The 20,240-nt window shown below is 43.4% G+C and overlaps 1 protein-coding gene across 1 annotated transcript in view; it reads right to left on the minus strand.

The window, feature by feature from the left end:
* Positions 1 to 11,135: 11,135 nt before the first annotated feature.
* Positions 11,136 to 20,240, minus strand: part of LOC115476965 (fish-egg lectin-like) — a 51,598-nt gene continuing 42,493 nt past the window's right edge. The window contains exon 4 of the mRNA XM_030213571.1: positions 11,136 to 11,846. Coding sequence (XP_030069431.1) covers positions 11,693 to 11,846 — 154 coding nt within the window. The 3' untranslated portion in view covers positions 11,136 to 11,692. The remainder of the gene's footprint in view (positions 11,847 to 20,240) is intronic.

Consider the following 20,240-nt stretch of genomic DNA (forward strand, 5'->3'; position numbering starts at 1 on the left):
ATGCAGGTCCCTGGAGCAGTTTTTAGTGGGTACTGCAGTGCACTTCAGGTAGGCGAACCCAGGCCCATCCCCCCCTACCTGTTACACTTGTGGTGGTAAATGGGAGCCCTCCAAAACCCACCACAAACCTACTGTACTCACATGTAGGTGCCCCCCTTTACCCTTTAAGGGCTATGGTAGTGGTGTACAGTTGTGGGTAGTGGGTTTTGAGGGGCTCAGCACACAAGGTAAGGGAGCTATGCACCTGGGAGCAATTTCTGAAGTCCACTGCAGTGCCCCCTAGGGTGCCCGGTTGGTGTCCTGGCATGTGAGGGGGACCACTGCACTATAAATACTGGCTCCTCCCACGACCAAAGGCCTTGAATTTGGCCGGGTTTGAGATAGCTGCCATTAGTATCCATTATCTGCAAAAACCAATGGCGGCCATCTCTAACACCGACGATCTCTAAGGCTGGCCCAAATGTTGAGATTTGGCTGGCCCCGACCATATTATCGAAACAAAAGATTGGCCGGCCATCTCGTTTCAATAATGCGGTCAGGTATGCCGCTTTACGGGACCGGCCTTAGAGATGGCCACCCATATGTAGATGGCCAGCCCCGTTTGATTATGCCCCTCCATGTGACCCTAAAATGTGTTTAATGCTTTTACTGTTATTCTCACTTCTAAGGATTTTTACTGCTGTGTAATGTAGTTTCACAGGTAGTGCAAACACACCTGCCTGTATAAGAACTGTTACTATTGGCCTGTGCTGCTGCCTAGACCTCTTCTCTTTCTCAGCCAAGCTTGGCTCCTTTGTCTACCTGCTATCATTTCCTGGGCATTCTTACTATCTCTGTCCTGAGAGGTCAGCCAGGTATGACCTTTCCCTCCAATCGAGGTCTGTCCTCTAGGACCACCCTTGCTAGCTAATGGCAGGCTCTGTCCCCATTGGTCTCCCCCCCCCCCCCCCCCCCCCCCCCGGGCCTGTGTGAGCCCTTCTTGGCCTCTCTCTCTCTTTCTTCATCAGGCATTCTCCATCTTGCTTCAGACAGCACTTGTCCTGCTAAGCTCCATGAAATGGACTGGGTTTTTAACCTTGAATATATCTTCCTAATGAGATATTGCACTTTCCAGTCACCCAGCTCTGAGCTACTTCTACCTGTTCAACTATTTTCCTACCTCTGCAATAAAGCTGTCTTTCTTCAGATTTCTACTTCCAACCACTGATACAGCTTTCAGAATTATGGAGTCTCTGTGCCCTGGGGCAACACTTTTGAACATCTGACTGTGAGTAAATTATCTATATGTATTCAATAAAGGAAACTTCTGAAAATAAAGAGACTTCAGGTGTGTGCTGGTGTGCCAAGGTTATATTTCAAGATATTCAGACTTTACAGTTAACAAGTCTTAAGAGGCTTGACAGTAAAAAAAACAAGTAAAAAAACAAAGTAAAAACTAAATAGTTATTGAAGGAGATGAAGAAATTTTCAGCAGGACAAGCGTGCCTTTAAAAGAGCATTCTGCACTGCATTTAATCATACCAGAAAAGTTAAGCTTGAGAAGAGACAGATTCATGTAAGTTAATCAAATGAAAGGGTGAATCAAGTAAATCAGCTTGTACCATTCTGGATGTTAACTGATCTGCATTCAAGTGAACTTTTAGCTAAGAAAATCAGTGTTTGGGACTGTTTAAGTGCATTTATGAGAAACGTTAAGCTCGTGAAGAGGCAGATTTGTGTAAGTTAATCAAACCAGAAAGAAAAAGTGAATCAAGTAACTCTGCTTGTATCATTCTGGATGTTAACTGAGCTGCATTCAAGTGAACTTCTAGCTAAGAAAAGCAATGTTTGGGACTGTTTAAGTGCATTTATCAGAAAAGTTAAGCTTATGAAAAAGCAGAAGACTTGTGGAAGTTTAAAACCAGAATCTTTGAGAGATTGTGCTAGCACTGACCACATTCCAAAGAGCAATTAAGTCAACTACCTATCCCTGCTCAAGAGCAACCCCTCCCTTCTGGCTCGTCAACAATCAAAGAAAGCCAGAGAAGTCAGAAGGAGAAACTGTTTTTGTATTGGCAAATCTATGAACATTTTAACATTGTAAGCAAACATGGAGGAAAAGTCCATAGTCTGCTATTGAGACAGACATGGCAACTGCTTGCCCTAGGATTTGTAGTATGGAGTGTTGCTACGATTTGGATTTCTACCAGGTACTTGTGACCTGGCTTGGCCACTGTTTGGAAAACAGGATTCTGGGCTAGATGGACCTTTGGTCTGACCCAGTATGGCAATTCCTATGTTCTTAACATAGCTTTCCTATAATATCCTATAATATCATTGTACAGAGTCAGCATGGGTTAGCCAAGGGAAGTCTTGCCTCACTAATTTGATTATTCCTTTGAAGGCGTGAATAAGCATTTATTTATTTATTTGGATTTTGCTCACACTTTTTTCAGTAGTAGCTCAAGGTGAGTTACATTCAGGTATACTGATTATTTAGCTGTCCCTGGAGGGCTCACAATCTAATTTTCTACCTGACGCAATGGAGAGTTAAGTGACTTGCTCAAGATCAAAAGGAACAGCAGTGGGATTGGAACCAGCCACCTCTAAATGTCAAGACTGGTGCTCTAACCACTAGGCCACATATGAGGATAATGGTGGCCTGATTGATGTAATGTATCTAGATTTTCAGAAAGCTTTTGACAAAGTTCCTCAGGAGAAAATTAAAAAGTCATGGGATAGGAGCAGGGCCAGTTTTAGGCAGGGGCAACAGGGGTGGCTGCACAGTGCCTCGTAGTCCCAGGGGCACCGCGGCCCCGGCACTGCAGACCTGCCAAATCTTGGTGGGTCATCTCCCGCTGAACCCCTTGCTGAGAGGCAAAGTTTACATCTTTTCTCTTCTCCTCCTTCCCCCCCCCCCCCCCTCACTTGGTCCCGCATCTCCTCTTCTTGATATCCCTCTGTGACCCTCTCCTCAAACCTTCTTTTCATGGTTCTTTTGTACTTTTTGCAACAACAACATCAGTAGCTTGAAGCACAAGGTACTGTGGAGCCTCATGTTTGAGCACTGGAAAGTAGCTGCCAGGTCCTGCCCACATATAACAGGATGCGTGCGTCAGGGAGGCAGGACTGGCACTGACTTTCTGGAGCTCAAACATGAAGATCCTGCAAAAACTACAAAAGAACCGCGAAAGTAAGGTTTGAGAGGAGGGTCACAGAGGGGTATCAAGAAGGGGAGATTCTGGACCACATGAAAGGATGGGGGAAGAGGAAGAGGAGAGAAAAATACTTGGACCATTTAGGGGGTGGAAGGAAGAAAGAGGGGAAATTCTCGATAAGAGGAGGGAGACAGAAGAAGTGCAGGATGGGAAGGAGAAAGAGGGGCAGGGATGGTGGACCATGTTGGGGGCAGGAAAGAAGGGAAAAATGCCAGACCATTTTTGGGGGGAGGGAGAGAGGAAAAAGATGTCAGGCCATTTTTGAGAAGGGGGAGGATGGACATGGAGTGAATAGATAGAGGGGGATACTGGATTTGGGGAGGCAGAAGGAGAAAGAGTCACAAGGTGGAGATAGGGTGGGAGAGAGTCTGCTGCTAGAGATGGGAGAACGGGACTGACTTGAAGATGATAGGAATGTCTGATGCTGGGGCTGGGGGAGGGGTGAGGCTGTAGTGAGTGGGTGAGAGTAACAAAGGGGGAAGGTATAGAGAGATGGGTGGAGAGGTGGTGTACAGGATCAGAGAGGCAGGTGGCCTAGGAAGCAGTGTAAAGAAATGGGACCATAGAATGGCAGGGAAAACATAGAATTGCAGATACATTGAGGAGGAATAGGAAGCTGGGTGGTGGTAAAAGAAAGAGGAAATGGCTTAGATGTCAGAAAGGGTTGGGATACAGGGAAACAACTGTGGCTGGTGAGGGAATGAGAGTTAGAAAAAAGTAGATAAGGGATTGGGAGAGGGAGTGAGGGAAAGATAAAGTAAGAATAGGCTGGGAAAGGAAAGAGAGCGAGAGAAGCGGGGACAATGGGAGGGCTCGGGAGGATGTAAAAGTGAGAGATAGAAATATGATAAGTAGGTGAGAGGTGAAAAGGAGGAGATGATGAGTGAAGGGGAAAATGAGCTTGCATTGTTAGCTAATTTTCTGGTTATTTTCATTGCTTAATCCCAGGTTTCCTATAATATCATTGTGCTTATTTGAATCAGTTTTTCTGTACAAGTTTTGCTTGATTTGTCTTTATTTGAAATTTCATAAATAAAACATTTAAAAAAATTATTTTTTAATAAAGCATCTTGTCAATGGAGGGTGGGGCTAGGTGGGGAGGCGAGGGCTGGGGGAGCCCACCGAATTGGTCTGCACAGGGCCCCACAATTTCTAAGACCGGCCCTGAATAGGAGGCAGTGCCCTTCTGTGGCTTAGGAATTGGTTATTGGACAGAAAACAGAAGGTAAGGTTAAATAGCCATTTTTCTCAATGGAAGAGGGTAAATAGTGGAGTGCCTCAGGGATCTGTACTGGGACTGGTGCTATTTAACATATTTATAAATGATCTGCAAATCAGAACAACTAGTGAGGTGATTAAATTTGCTGATGACACAAAACTATTCAAAGTTGTCAAGACACATGCGGATTGTGAAAAATTGCAGGAAGACCTTAGGAAACTAGAAGACTGGGCATCCAAATTGTGCATTGGGAAGAATAATCTGAATCATAGTTACCTGATGCTAGGTACCACCTTAGGAGTCAGCACTCAAGAAAAAGATCTAGGTGTCATTGTAGACAATACACTGAAATCTTCAGCCCAGTGTGCAGTGGTGGCATTGCTCCATTGTACAAACTCACCTTGAGTATTGCTTTCAGTTCTGGCCACCGTATCTCAAAAAAGATTTAGCGGAATTAGAAAATGTTCAAAGAAGAGCGACCAAAGTGATAAAGGGGATGGAACTCTTACATAGTAACATAGTAAATGACGACAGATAAAGACCTGAATGGTCCATCCAGTCTGCCCAACAAGATAAACTCATTTTACATGATATGTGATACTTTATATGTATAGCCAAGTTTGATTTGTCCCTGCTTTTCTCAGGGCACAGACCGTAAAAATCTGCCCAGCACTGTTCTTGTACTAAAAGTTCTGAAGCTAACATCGAATCCCCTTAAAATTTACAATCCAGCCCATCTATATCTATTCAGCCACGATCAGGGCACAGACCGTAGAAGTCTGCCCAGCACCGGCTTTACTCTTCAATTACCGGCATTGTCACCCAATCTCCGCTAAGATTCCAGAGATCCATTCCTTCTAAACAGGATTCGTGTTTATCCCATGCATGTTTGAATTCCTTTACCGTTTTCATCTCCACCACCTCCCATGGGCGGGCATTCCACGTACCTACCACCCTAGTTCTCCTCTAGTTCTACCACCTTCCTGTCTCCGGAAAAGGTTTGTTTGCGGATTAATACCTTTCAAATATTTGAATGTCTGTATCATGTCACCCCTGTTTCTCCTTTCTCTCCTCGTACGGTTTGCAACGCAAATCCCATACTATTTTTGTAGCTTTTCTTTGCACCGCTTCCAGTCTTTTTACATTTTTAGCAAGATATGGCCTCCAAAACTTAACACAATACTCCAAGTGGGGCCTCACCAACGACTTGTAGAGGGGCATCAACACCTCCTTTCTTCTGCTGGTTATACCCCTCTCTATGTAGCCTAGCATCCTTCTGGCCATGGCCGTCGCCTTGTCACATTGTTTCTTCACCTTCAGATTCTCGGACACCAACAACCCAAGGTCTCTCTCCTGAGTTGAGCTTACTAATCTCTCCCCTCCTATTACGTATCTCTCTTTTGGGTTTCTGCACCCCAAATGCATCACTCTGCACTTCTTGACATAAAATTTTAACTTACAAGCATTCCAAAGATACCTTAGAGTTTTATTCTTTTTTTGAGTTTTTCATTTTGCTCTTAATATTATATCATATAAAAATATTTATTTTTAAATGTATGTAGTGCTCAGTTTTCATATATTACATCGGCTTTTTCGGCACTTAGTAATGATATGCACCTTACATCATCGCACTACAACCCTCCCTACCACCTATCATTGTTGTTACCTAGCCCTTATGGGCTCTATAAACCATAAGAATTTTTTTTATATTACTTATCTCAGGGTTGCAGAGACTTTGATGGCTGTCTTTCTCCGTGCCACAGATAGTAATCTGGTGCCTCCGGTGCAGCGAATAATGTGACTAAAGTGCATGTGATCTTCTATCAATTCATGAAGTCACATTTATACAGTCCTCAGACTCCACTCCTTTCAATTCTCTCTTAGTTTTCAACACAAGCTGTGTTTCGCTGTTTTCAGCGTCTTCAGAAGAACTATACAAGTCTTTAAAATATGAATCACAATCATCCAGGTTCTGAAAAACTATTAAGCTGTGCACCCTTTCATACTCATCCCCCCTATTATGTGAATTAAATTAGCTCTCTCTTACTGACGCACTAATTTAAACAAGACTTAGTATGCTGCATTTCCGGCATACCTGGCATGGAGCTTCGACCCATACAAGACTTTCAAACCACAAACGCAGATGCGTGCGCTCTGCTTTTATATACATCACTGTTAATGTCATCCAATGTTTACCTTATTCGTTTATCCATTCTATTTCCCAGTTTAGACCATGAGGCATTACCGTATTCCATTGAAATATGAGTTGTTGCTCCTTTCGTAACAGAAGTTTTGCGATGTCTCCCCCATTTGGAAGATGGGCCTGAGATAGGACTACATATTTTAAATCCTGTAGTTCATGATTCATTTGTGTCCAGTGGTCCACAAAAGGGGCTTCCTTCTTTTTTATCCTCAAATTGATAATGTGCTCTGCTATTCTCTGCTTTATTTTGCGGGTGATGTACCCAATGTACCATTTCTGACAAGAGCAGAAAATTCCATAAACCACTTGAGATGACTCACAATTTGTGGAGGTTGTAATCCAATAAGGTCTCCCTGTTCTAGAATGTTTTATGGAATCGGTTTGTCATATATTTACAGTAAACACACTTGGTACAGGGTTTATGTCCTTGACCCAAAATACTTTTGCTACTGCCCAACGGATCTGTCTTGTGTCACTGTAACAATTCCCCCATGTTTTTTGCCCTTGTAGATGCAAATTGTGGAGTTTCTTTAAAGTTGTGTAAAGACAGCATGGGCCAATGTTTTTTAATAATATTTTTTATTTGTCCTGCTTGGGTGGAGTACGGTAATATGCACGTGAAATGCTCCCGATGCCCCCTATTTTTTGTTGCTGGTTGCAGTAACCATTGTTGATGTGTGCTGGATGCTCTCTTATGGGCTTTCTTGATCATCTTTGGAGGGTAACCTCTAGATCTAAAATGATTGTACATGTCGCGTGCATGCATTTTAAAGCTGTCTTCCATGCCACATAATTTTCTCACTCTTAGGAACTGCCCTGTTGAGATGCCTGCTTTCGTAGTGCTCGGGTGGAAACTTTTATAATGGAGCAGGGTATAGGTGTCAGTTGGCATTCAAAATATGGTTGTATCAAATCTACCTTGATTTTGAGTTATTGTTATATCCAGATAATTGATGGACGAGCTTCCCACATTTGATTCAAATTTGATGTAGTCATCATACATATTTATATATTGGAAAAATTCCTCCAGTTGTTGCTTCTCCCCTTTCCATACCAGGAACACATCATCTATGAACCTTTTCCACACCCTTATATGAAGTGTAAACTTCGAGTTATATACATATTGCTGTTCGAAATCTGCCATATATAGGCAGGCGATCGTGGGTGCCTAAGTTCAGCCCTCTCAGCTTATTCACGAATCTTCTGTGGGGGACCGTGTCAACGGCTTTGCTGAAATCCAAGTAGATTACATCTAGCGCACGTCCTTCATCCAGTTCTTTGGTCACCCAATCAAAGAAGTCAATGAGATTTGTTTGGCAGGATTTTCCTTTGGTAAAGCCATGTTGCCTCGGGTCCTGTAACCCACTGGCTTCTAGAAAGTTAACTATCCTTTCTTTCAGCAGTGACTCCATTATTTTTCCTACCACCGACGTGAGACTTACCGGTCTGTAGTTTCCAACTTCTTCCCTGTCTCCACTTTTGTGAAGAGGGGCCACATCCGCTTGTCTCCAATCTCACAGAACTTCTCCCATCTCTAAAGATCTATTAAATAAATTTTTAAGAGGTCCCGCCAGGACCTCCCTGAGCTCCCTCAGTATCTTTGGATGTATCCAATCCAGCCCCATAGCTTTGTCCACCTTCAGATTCTCCAGCTGTTTATAAACTCTTTCTTCTGTAAACAGTGCAGTATCCACTCCGTTCCCAGATATTGTCTTGACAGCGGTCCTTGTCCAAGATTTCCCTCCGTGAATACCGAAGAGAAGTAATTGTTTCTTCTCTTCGGTATTCACGGAGGAAAATCCTGGAGAAGGATTTTGTGGAGAATGGCTAAAGATGTAAAGAGAGGTGACAAAACCTTTTTCAGATATATTGGAGAAAGGAGAAAAGATAGCAATGGAATTGCGAGACTGAAAGATAATGAGAATGGTTATGTGGAGAGTGAGGAGGATAAAGTGTAGCAGCGCTGTTCTCCCATGAGAAATTATTAATCGTATTTGTATTTTGGTAAGTAATAAAAATTGCTTTTCTCATACGTGGCCTTCTTGGTTTTTTTATCACTCCAAATTGTGAATGGCTGGTACATAATAATAATTTGGAGTGGTGGTAAAAAGACAAGCATTAAAACAACCTTCGTGACGGAGGCTCCTAGTGTCTGACAGAAAGCAATTATTTTCTTCTGCAATCTGAATTACAGTTTTTGTTCAATGACTTGTGGAACCCCTAGGGACCTGTAATCTCACCCTTACAGGTCAATAATTTTCTACTGGGGAATATTATTCAGACTTTTAATATACATTAATTCTTGTAAGCTGATGGCATACAGTTGCCCCATTGAATAATAAGCAGCTGCAAGTTAAGTTAATATTCAAAGTGATTTCACAGCCAGAAATCACTTATGTGGAGTTAAGTGGGCATTTTTAGCAGCTGAATATCAGGCCCATCATGTTTAGTTGTTATTACCAACTGGCTGTAAAAAATCTGGCAGAAATTAAAGAATAATAAGGCTGAACCTGAACAAGTGCTCAATGTATGGCAACATACCCAGAGGACCACAGTTCATCTACCAGGATGTGGCTAAGCTAAAATTGACAGGTATGGAGCTGGAGAAACCATGAAAGAGGCAGAAGATCAGATATAGACATTTCTTTAACATGTATAAAGTGACCACGCCTTTTTCTCTTCTCCACCTTCTTGTATAAAGTGTCTTTGCTCTCTCTTCCCCACCTTATCACCTGTGTAAAGTGTCCAGGTATATCGCTCTGTCTTCAAATTGGTTATTTTATTATTCTTTATTGAAATGGATTATGTAGGGAGGGGAGGAGGAATTAGAACAGATGGATTTCACACCCTCTCTTAGGATTGATCCCCTAAACAGGGGAACCACAGCCTGTCCTCTTATTAGAGTGGAGGAGAGGCCTAGTGGTTAGGGTGGTGGACTTTGGTCCTGAGGAACTGAGTTTGATTCCCACTTCAGGCACAGGCAGCTCCTTTTGACTCTGGGCAAGTCACTTAACCCTCCATTGCCCCATGTAAGCCGCATTGAGCCTGCCATGAGTGGGAAAGCGCGGGGTACAAATGTAACAAAATAAATTTGATGACTCTAAATGTCCCATCGGGAGGTGCTCAGGGGAGTAGGGGAGGACCCGTTAAATTCCAACAAACTACAGAAGTGAATAAACATTGGGAGGTGCTGCCAAAAGAGCTGGTGATAGAAGCCCCAAGTGCTTTGCTGTGAAGTTAATAAAACAAGGACCAGGCTTCCGTGATACTGCAGCGGGAGAGGCAGGGCACGGGCAGATGTGTAAGTACTGTAAGATATGGAAAGGGGCAGTAACAAGTGAGCATTTTATTGGAATACGAGATCTAGCCCTCTAGACTAAAAATTAAGCTTCAGTCTAAAATGAAAAGCCTCCTTACTCAGCACTCGGTCTCTTACAATCACTCCTTTCACAAGCAAGTATATTAAATTTTCAAGCTGGGAAAGATAAGTGTCAGGCATTATAAACTCTATTAGTGTATGAATTTTTGATCCTGCTGCTTTGGTTTATTTTTCTGTGTTTTAAAGAAAAACAGCAAAGTATTAGTTTGAAGAAGCTGAGATGATGGGGCATGAGTACAGGCAGCAGCTGCTGTGCCAATGGCTCACTAATTAGAAGAAACTGCTTGAGCAGGAGGATTCATGGGGTGCTCAGAATTGGGGTCAAGGCATTTACCAAAATACTCAATAGAATCCACTATCACTGACACAGAAATACCAAGGGAACTCAATTTTTAAGAGGTACCACCAGCTCTGCTCCATTCAGTCTAGCTACACATCAGGTCCACCCCATTCCACCTCCTGGCTCTACCTCTTGACAGACCTCAGCTGTTGTATGAAGAAGTTGCTCCTGCGGTCACAAGACTGGTCCTGCAGTGGCAGGAGATGATGTCTTATTAACGCATCTTCTGCTGCCAATGGAGGGGCTGGCTGCTAAGCGGGAGCTCTTGGATCCCTAGCAGCAGTATTGGAGATAAGTCTCCCGCAGAAAGCAGGAGACTTGGCAGGTCTACTGATAGATCAGAAAACCCACTCTATGCCATGTGTAGATGGAGAAGATGTCACTCTGCCAGTTATTCTGAATTCTCTGTTGCTTTTGAATAAATCCTGACATTCCCCAAACCCACTGTGAACAAGAATTTGTTGAGGCTCAGTATCCAGTGCTGAGGAGGAGGCGGCAATGTGTAGACTGTGGAGTGATTTTAAACGTCATATACTAAAAGGCAATAGTGATCCAAGCAATATTAAAAAAGCCACCATGAAAGTGAGCTACGCATGTTGAATGTGGCATTAGAGCAACAGATGTGCTGAATGTGGAACAGATTTGCTGCACCTGGCAAATACAGAGACAGGCGTGCTAATTCAGAATATCTTGAAAACCTAAGTTGGTGGTAATCCTGCACAATATTCCTACCTCATAATTGGCTGGGACTTCCAGATACTGAGAGGAATACATGACATTTAGATAAAAAGGCCCTGTGATCAGGAAACGTTTATTGAAATTCATGGTCATTGAATAAGAGATAGGAGACAGGAAAATGATGCCCTCTGCTAGTACATTTTTGTTATTTTATATTTAGACAGCTCACATCATTTTCAGTAGCAGCTCAAGGTGAGTTACATTAGGTATTTCCCTTGTCCCATGAGGGTGTACAATCTATTTTGATACCTGAGGACCAGCAGCAGGATTTGAACTGCAAAAAAATACTAGATTTCCTTGCACAGACTGACCCCCAAATCTCTCTCTTTACACCCATCACAGTATAACAACTGTTACAAAAATTGCCAACGGAATCCATTCCACTACACAGGGGGGCAGTACTGCAGAAGACAGAGTCATACAAATGAGGTTAATGAAGAGACAGTAGCAGACCCAGTAGCATGGAAATAAAAAGGGCATTTTATTGTACAAACCCAGCTTGATGGGATTATATGGAAGCATCTTTTCTGTTTTAAATGTAGGGGAAAAACAGGCAGAGAAAGTTATTAACATGTCTAATTGTTTGGAAGGAGAAGAGATGAGAGGTGCAGGGACCTCATTCTGAGCAGGCACTGCACTTCAGAATTCTGCCATCTGTGGTCAGCATCCACAGGAATCCCAGGTCATAAGATATATGCTTGTACTGGTTACCACATGAATCTACCAGGCTCCAGGTGGTCCCAATGGGGTTGCTTGCAGTGATTCCATCCCTGGATGGAGAAGAAAATAGGATCTGTGTTAGCTGAGGATGGTTAGAAGCCATTTGCACACCCTTGATTTTCCTCCTCTTACAGGAGGAGAGATCAGACTGCACTGCTGACCAGGGTCAAAATTATCTCTTTGGCACCCCTAGGCATAAAGGTTCTTCTCCTCTTCTCTCCCCACCTAAAAAAAAACTGCCATAGTCAAAGCCAGCCCTTGGCATGAGTGGCTGTGTTTTTCACTCAAGTTCCTGCCTTTTAGATCTATATTGATTTATGCAAATACTTATGCAAATGAGGCCTTGCAATGAGTCTCTGCAGATGGCTCGTTATCCCTCTCAGGTCACCCCTAGTGGTAATGGCTGGTGAAAGGAACATCCCTCCTCCTCCATGGGCCAGCCGTCTTTCAAACACTGCTCAAATTCAGTTTGGGCTGCCAGTAGTTCTATAGTGTTCCAAATGCCACACCTGCAAATTTAAGGGACAGGTCCAATCAGATGCTGCTGTACAGGTTGATTGGTAGAAGTAACCACCACCAGAATGGAGAAAGCAACTCCCTATCAGCCTGGCATTCCCAAGCCATTGCCTACACTGCTTAGTGCCTTAGTTTACTCCCAGTCCTCTACAAGTAGAATAATAACATTTAACAATCCTATTACCAAAGTAGTTCAGTCTTCCTTTTTTGCCTTACAATGAATCCTTTTGATTAAGTCTTATCTTCCTGTTTCATCCATTTATACTCTTCTTCTTTCTCTTGTTATCACCCATTTGGATTATTGTAACACACTCTTTTCCGGTCTACCTCTTTCTTCTTTGAAGCATTTACAGTTCCCTGTCGTTTAACTTCTATGTAATGCACACAAAATTGATCAAGTGACTCCTTTACTTAAAGATGAACACTGGCTACCCGCTTCCTGCCATATTAAAAACTCCTCCTCCTGGTTTATAAAGGCCTTCGCCCATCAGCTCCAGCTTACCTCTCAAACTTACTCATTCCTCTCTTCTCCCCTCGACCCCTGCGTTCCTCTCAGCAAGCCCTTCTTCACCTCCCATCTCCCTCTGTTATAAGGCTCAACACCTCCTGAGCCACAGCTTTTGCCTATGCTGCTCCTAAAGCTTGGAACATTTTGGGGCTCATTTTCAAAAGAGAAAAACATCCAAAAAGTGGCATAAATCTGCATTTGGAAGTTTTTCTAATAACTGGTATTGTCAAAACCAATTTTTAGATGTTTTTCTATGAAGTCCATCAGAAGTGCGTGCAAATCACATCAAATCATGGTCATGTTAAGGGTGGGATCTAGGCGTTCCTAACACTTGGACGTTTTTCTGCCATAATGGAACAAAACAAAAAGACCCAGAGCTATAAGTTGGACGTTTTGGTCTAGACCTGTTTTATTAACGAATAAGCCACAAAAAAGTGCCCTAAATGACTAGATGACCAATGCAGGAATATAGGAATGACACCCTCTTACTCCTTCAAAGGTCATTGACCCCCCACCCCCACAACGATGTAAATAAAACAGTACATACCAGCCTCTATGACAGCTTCAGATATTATGGCCAATTCTATTAGAGCAGCAAGCAGGTTCCTGGAATAGCCTAGTGGTCGATGCAGTGCACTATAGAGAAGGTGACCAAGGCTCATAATCCACTCTATTACACTTGTGGTGGAAAGTGTCAGCCCTCCCCCCCTCAAACAATATCCATATAGGTGACACCTGCAGCCATAAGGACTATTGTAGTAGTGTACAGTTGGGTACAGTAGGTTTTTTGAGGGTTTTGAAGAATTCACCATACAATATAAGGGGGTAATGGTGAGATGTGTACCTAGGACCTTTTATGTGAAGTCCACTGCAGTGCCCCCTAAGGTGCCCCACTGCTATGCTGGGATGCCTGTGTGGCCAGTCTACTAGGAAAGGTGGCTCTTCCTATGTCCCAATGGCATGATTTTGTGCGTTTTTCACTTGAATGTTTTTTTGGGGGGGTTTATGGTCCATAAAGACAGGCGTACTAAGCACAACAAAATCTAGGAAATGGTCATTTTCAAAGAAAAAGATAGTTTTTCTGGTTTGAAAATGGTCATTTTCACTACTTGAGTTTTGGATGTTTCTAGCAAAACATCCAAAGTCGGATTTAGATGTCATATCGAAAATGCCCCTCTTTACCTCAAAATGGAAACCTCATAAACCTTTAAAAGTTTCTGTAGGGACATATTAAGGGGCATAATTGAACGGAAACGTCTATCTCCATGGGCGTTTATCTCCGAGAACGGGTCCGTGAAGGGGCGGACCGAACCGTATTTTCAAAAAACATGGACGTTTATCTTTGTTTGAGCTGGGCGTTTTTGTTTTTCAGCAATAATGAAAACCGAAAGCGCCCAGCTCAAAAACGAATAACTCCAAGACATTTATTCGTGGGAGGGGCCAGGATTCGTAGTGCACTGGTCCCCCTCACATGCCAGGACACCAACCGGGCACCCTAGGGGGCACTTTTACAAAAACAAAAAAAAAGGTAAAAGAGCTCCCAGGTGCATAGCACCCTTCCCTTGTGTGTTAAGCCCCCCAAATCCCCCTCAAAACCCACTGCCCACAATTCTACACCATTACTATAGCCCTAAGGGGTGAAGGGGGGCACCTACATGTGGGTACAGTGGGTTTGGGGGGCGGTTTGGAGGGCTCCCATTTACCAGCACAAGTGTAACAGGTGGGGGGGGGGATGGGCCTGGGTCCACCTGCCTGAAGTCCACTGCACCCCCTAATAACTGCTCCAGTGACCTGCATACTGCTGCCAGGGAGGTGGGTATGACATTTGAGGGTGAAAATAAAAAGTTGTGAAACGGCATATTTTGTGGTGGGAGGGGGTTTGTGACCACTGGGGGAGTCAGGGGAGGTCATCCCCGATTCCCTCCAGTGGTCATCTGGTCATTTAGGGCACTTTTTGGGGCCTTATTCGTGGAAAAACAGGGTCCAGGAAAAGTGCCCTAAATTCTCGCTAAAAACGCATATTTTTTTTCCATTATTGGCGAAAGGCGCCCATCTCTGATCGGCCGATAACCACGCCCCAGTTTCGCCTTCACCACGCCTTCGACACGCCCCCATCAACTTTGTCCGCATCCGCGACGGAGTGCAGTTGAAAACGTCCAAATTCGGCTTTCGATTATACCGCTTTATTTGTTTTTGTGAGATAAACGTCTATCTCCCGATTTGTGTCACAATATAGGCGTTTTTCTATTTCGATTATAAGCAGGATAGTAATCCGCCTAGAATTAATAGATTGTGTGGACTATTAATATATTATATAAAATAAATAAATAAATGAAAATAAAATAAAATAAGAACCACTAATAAAGCAGATTTTCACAATATCTTTAATGAACATGTATAAAGGAGATTTGCATGCCTTATAATCTCTCTCATGTATATTCATTTTGGATATCCTGAAAACCTGATCTATTGGCAGCCATCGAGGACTGGGAGTGAAGACCAACAGCTTCATGGGAAAGCTGGATGCATTGCATCTGTGACAGGTGAAGGAGCTATTATAAATTGTACAGTCAGTTAGCGTAAAATAGAAAGGAATGTGGGGGAGTGTAGTAACAAGTATTCACTGAAGACCACTGCAGGCATACAGAAGGGGGTCAGTGCAGAAACAAAATTAGATAGTTGCATCGAAGTTATTTAAATAATGGGGATGTGTCTTATGTAAAATACCTGCCACATAGTATAGCCCTATTTTACAGATACAAACTGGTTTTGGGCAGAATTTGTTTTCCTCAAAAGTGTGTGAAGACGTGAGGGGTCAGGTATTGACCTCCTCGAACTACCCTTGACCGACTTTTGCAAACTACACACTTCTGGCCTATATAATTCAATTAAATTTATTTATTTATTAGGATTTGAACAGATTCACCCAAGGTGGTGTAAAGCAGGTTCAATTCAACATGCACCTTCTGCCAAAATAGGTAGTGTTAGAGGGCATCACCCATTAGTGACAGGCAGTTAGCAAGATTAGCAACTGTTATGTTACTATTCAGTATTACATGTATGCACTAACGCGCCAATTATGTATTATCCTGGGTTGTACTTATGGAAATCACAGAATCTGGGTAAGTTCTGGCACTGAATATTCAGATATAAAAAGTCCATGGCCACTGGCATTTAAAAATATTTTGACCATCAAAAGCTAAATATCAGCGGGGTTAGTTTTACTACTACTACTACTTAGCATTTCTATAGCGCTGCCAGGGTTACGCAGCGCTGTACAAGTTTAAACATGGGGAAGTACAGTCCCTGCTCAAGAGAGCTTACAATCTAAAGGTAACAAACTATTTAGTCAGTGTAGGTATCATGAATGGGGAAGGTGGTTAGGCGCCAAAAGCAATGGAGAAGAGATGGGCTTTGAGTAAGGACTTGAAAATGGGCAGGGAGGGCGCATGGCATATGGGCTCGGGAAGTCTGTTCCAGGCATAAGGTGATGCGAGGCAGAAGGGGCGGAGTCTGGAGTTAGCGGTGGTAGAGAAGGGTACACATAGGAGTGATTTGTCCTGAGAGCGGAGGTTACGGGTGGGAACATACGGGGAGAGGAGGGTAGAGGGGTAATGGGGGGCTGCAGATTGAGTGCACTTGAAGGTCAATAGGAGAAGCTTGAACTGTATACGGTAGCGGATCGGGAGCCAGTGAAGCAACTTGAGGAGAGGGGTGATATGAGAGTATCGGTTCACGCGGTAGATAAGACGTGCGGCGGAATTTTGGACAGATTGAAGGGGGGATAGGTGGCTAAGCGGGAGGCCAGCGAGGAGAAGGTTGCAATAGTCAAGACGAGAGGTAACGAGCGAGTGGACGAGGGTTCGGGTGGTCTGTTCAGAGAGGAATGGGCGAATTTTGCTAATATTATAGAGGGAGGAAGCGACAGGTCTTAGCTGTCTGCTGGATATGGGCAGAGAAGGAGAGGGAGGAGTCGAAAATGACTCCGAGATTGCGGGCTGAAGAGACGGGGAGGATGAGGGCGTTGTCAGCAGAGACGGAAAGTGGGGGAAGAGGAGAAGAGGGTTTGGGTGGAAAGACAAGGAGCTCAGTCTTTGCCATGTTCAGTTTCAGATGCCGGTTGGACATCCAGGCAGCGATGTCTGAAAGGCAGGCCGAAACTTTGGCCTGGGTTTCGACTGTGATGTCGGGAGTGGAGAGGTAAAGCCGGGTGTCATCAGCATAGAGATGGTACTGGAAACCATGTGATGAGATCAGCGGGGTTAGTTTTAGAAAAGACTCCACTTATATACTGGCAGCATGCACTAATTTGAAAGAGGTATGTTCAGATTAAGTGTTGGGAGAACTTGCAAGGCTTACATGGACTCTATATTTCAGACCAGCAATACACATATATATTGGAAAATTTCCCTGTTGGTATTAACACCTGCATCAAGTTATGCGTAACCATGGGCTAATTTCTCATTCTCATTTAGGCTGGCCTTGCATGGAAAGCCTGCGAGAGAAATTGTGTTTACCTCTTTGGCACTGAAGACTACCCTAAGTCAGTAAAACTTTGAGTTGTGGAGGCCAGCTCCTTAAGCAGTTCCCCAGAGATACGTAGGTTTAAATGTGTAAGGAACAATATTGCAGCTTGTACATGTCAATAGAGCTACTTACATGTATAAAGCCCCTCTCTTTTTGTACATTTTCATTTATAAAATGATATCCTCTGGTGTGTGTTGCACCAAGATCATAAGAACATAAGAGCAGCCATACTAGGTCAGACCAATGGTCCATCTAGCCTAGTATCCTGTTTCCAACAGTGGTCAAGCCAGGTCATAAGTACCTGGCAGAAACCCAAATCGTGGCAACACTCAATGCTACCAATCCCAGGGCAAGCAGTTGCTTCCCATGTCTGTCTCAATAGCAGACTATGGACTTTTCCTCCAGGAACTTGTCTAAACCTTTTTAAACCCAAATACACTAACCACTGTTACCACATCTTCCAGCAATGAGTTCCAGAGTTTAACTATTTGTTGAGTGAAAAAATATTTCCTTCTATTTGTTTTAAAAGTATTTCCATGTAACTTTCTTGACTGTCCCCTCGTCTTTGTACTTTTGGAATGAGTAAAAACTCAATTTACTTCTACACCACTCAGGATTTTGTAGACCTCAATCCATAGGCGTAGACTGGGGGGGGCGAGGGGGGGCAGTGCCCCCCCAAACGAAATGAAACGACTTATGACTTTTATTTAATTTTCACCCGAAGTCGCAGTAAAAGCACCAACAAACAGACAGGCTCGACTCCGTCCTTCACTTCTCTGCCCTCTCTGCGTCCCGTCCCGCCTTCCTCTGACGTCATTTCCTTTCGGGCGGGCGGGACGTTGAGAGGGCAAAGAAGTGAAGGATGGAGTCGAGCCTACCTGTTTGTCGGTGCTTTTACTGACTGACTAGTTCGCCGCTGCAACCCTTGTCCGTAGTGGAAGTGAAGTGACTGAGCCTGAGCGTCCTGAGTCCAGAGAAGGAAGAAGACATCATTTGGTAAATCTCATTTTTTCCACTCCCCCGCGCAGCTGTCGCCATTCACTCAAAACAAAGCAAGCAAACCTGTAAGGAATTTGTTTTCATTGTGCAGCATAATAGAGTACAGGCTTATAGTGTTATTTTTTATTGATCTTCCCTGGATTTTTTTTCTATCACAGCTCTTTTTTCCTTCCTCCATATTAGCATATTCATTTGCATATGTATATATGCAAATGATATGCTAATACGCTCCGCCCATTCTTTGCCCCCCCAAATGAAACAGTCAAACTACGCCTATGCCTCAATCATATCTCACCTCATCCGTCTCTTTTCCAAGCTGAAGAGCCCTAACCTCTTTAGCTTTTCCTCATTTGGGAAGAGTTCCATCCCCTTTATTACTTTGGTCGCTCTTCTTTGAACCTTTTCTAATTCTGCTATATATTTTTTGAGATACGGCGACCAGAACTGAACACAATACTCAAGATGTGGTCGCACCATGGAACAATACAGAGGCATTATAGTATTTTCGGTCTTATTCACCATCCCTTTCCTAACAATTCCTTGCATCCTGTTTGCTTTTTGGCCACTGCCGCACACTGTGCAGAAGATTTCAGCATATTATCTACAACGACACCCAGATCTTTTTCTTGAGCGCTGACCCCCAAGGTGGACCCTAGTATCAGGTAACTATAATTCAGATTATTCTTTCCAATGTGCATCACTTTGCATTTGTCCACATTAAATTCATCTGCCATTTGGATGTCCAGTCTTCCAATTTCCTAAGATCTTCCTGCAATATTTCACAGTTTGCATGTGTTTTAACAGCCTTGAATAGTTTTGTGTCATCTGCAAATTTAATCACCTCAGTCATCGCTCTGATTTCCATATCATTTATAAATATGTTAAATAGCACCGGTCCCAGTATTGATCCCTGCGGCACTCCACTATTTACTACTACTACTTAACATTTCTAGAGCACTACTAGGGTTACGCAGCGCTGTACAATTTAACAAAGAGAGACAGTCCCTGCTCAAAGAGCTTACAATCTAATAGACAAGTGAACAGTCGGTCCGATAGGGGCAGACAAATTGGGGCAGTCTGGATTCACTGAACGGTAAGGGTTAGGTGCCGAACGCAGCATTGAAGAGGTGGGCTTTATTTTACTCTTCTCCATTGACAGAAATAACCATTTAATTTTCTCAGGAGTCTCTCATGAGAAACTTTATCAAAAGCTTTCTGAAAATCTAGATACACTACATCAATGGGCTCACCTTTTCCACATGTTTATTCACGCCTTCAAAGAAATTAAGCAAATTGGTGAGGCAAGACTTCCCTTGGCTGAACCCTAGCTGACTCTGTCCCATTAAACCATGTTTGTCTACGTGTTCCCTAATTTTATTCTTTATAATAAGTTCCACTATTTTTCATGGCACTGACGTCAGGCTTACTGGTCTGTAAATTCCCAGGTTACTCCTGGAACCCTTTTTAAAAATCAGCATCACACTGGCCACCCTCCCATCTTCAGGTACTACCTACGATTTTAACAACAGGTTACAGATCACTAATGGCAGATCAACAATTTCATGCTTGAGGGTGTCACGTGATGCAGTTAGCGACGGTGGACGCAAGTTACATCGCGGCTCTGGAACCCTCTGCTAAACCTAGATTTTAGCGCTCTTAATCTCTGCAAATTGATTAAAAACGAGCTCATAACCAGAGCTGGAATATATGGACAAGTTCCTGATACAGCAGAAAATGTCGGCGAGCGCGAAAACAACTAAACGCAAAGACGAGCGACTCCGCGGCGCGGAAAGCAAGATGGTGCCGGTGTCACCATCCGTGTCTCCAGTGCACGCCCCAACAGATACCCTGATAATGGAGTTAATGGAGGCGGTAGTCCACGCTTTAGATTCAC

The sequence above is a fragment of the Microcaecilia unicolor genome, chromosome 8 (assembly GCF_901765095.1).
Source record: "Microcaecilia unicolor chromosome 8, aMicUni1.1, whole genome shotgun sequence".
NCBI classification, from domain to species: Eukaryota; Metazoa; Chordata; class Amphibia; order Gymnophiona; family Siphonopidae; genus Microcaecilia; species Microcaecilia unicolor.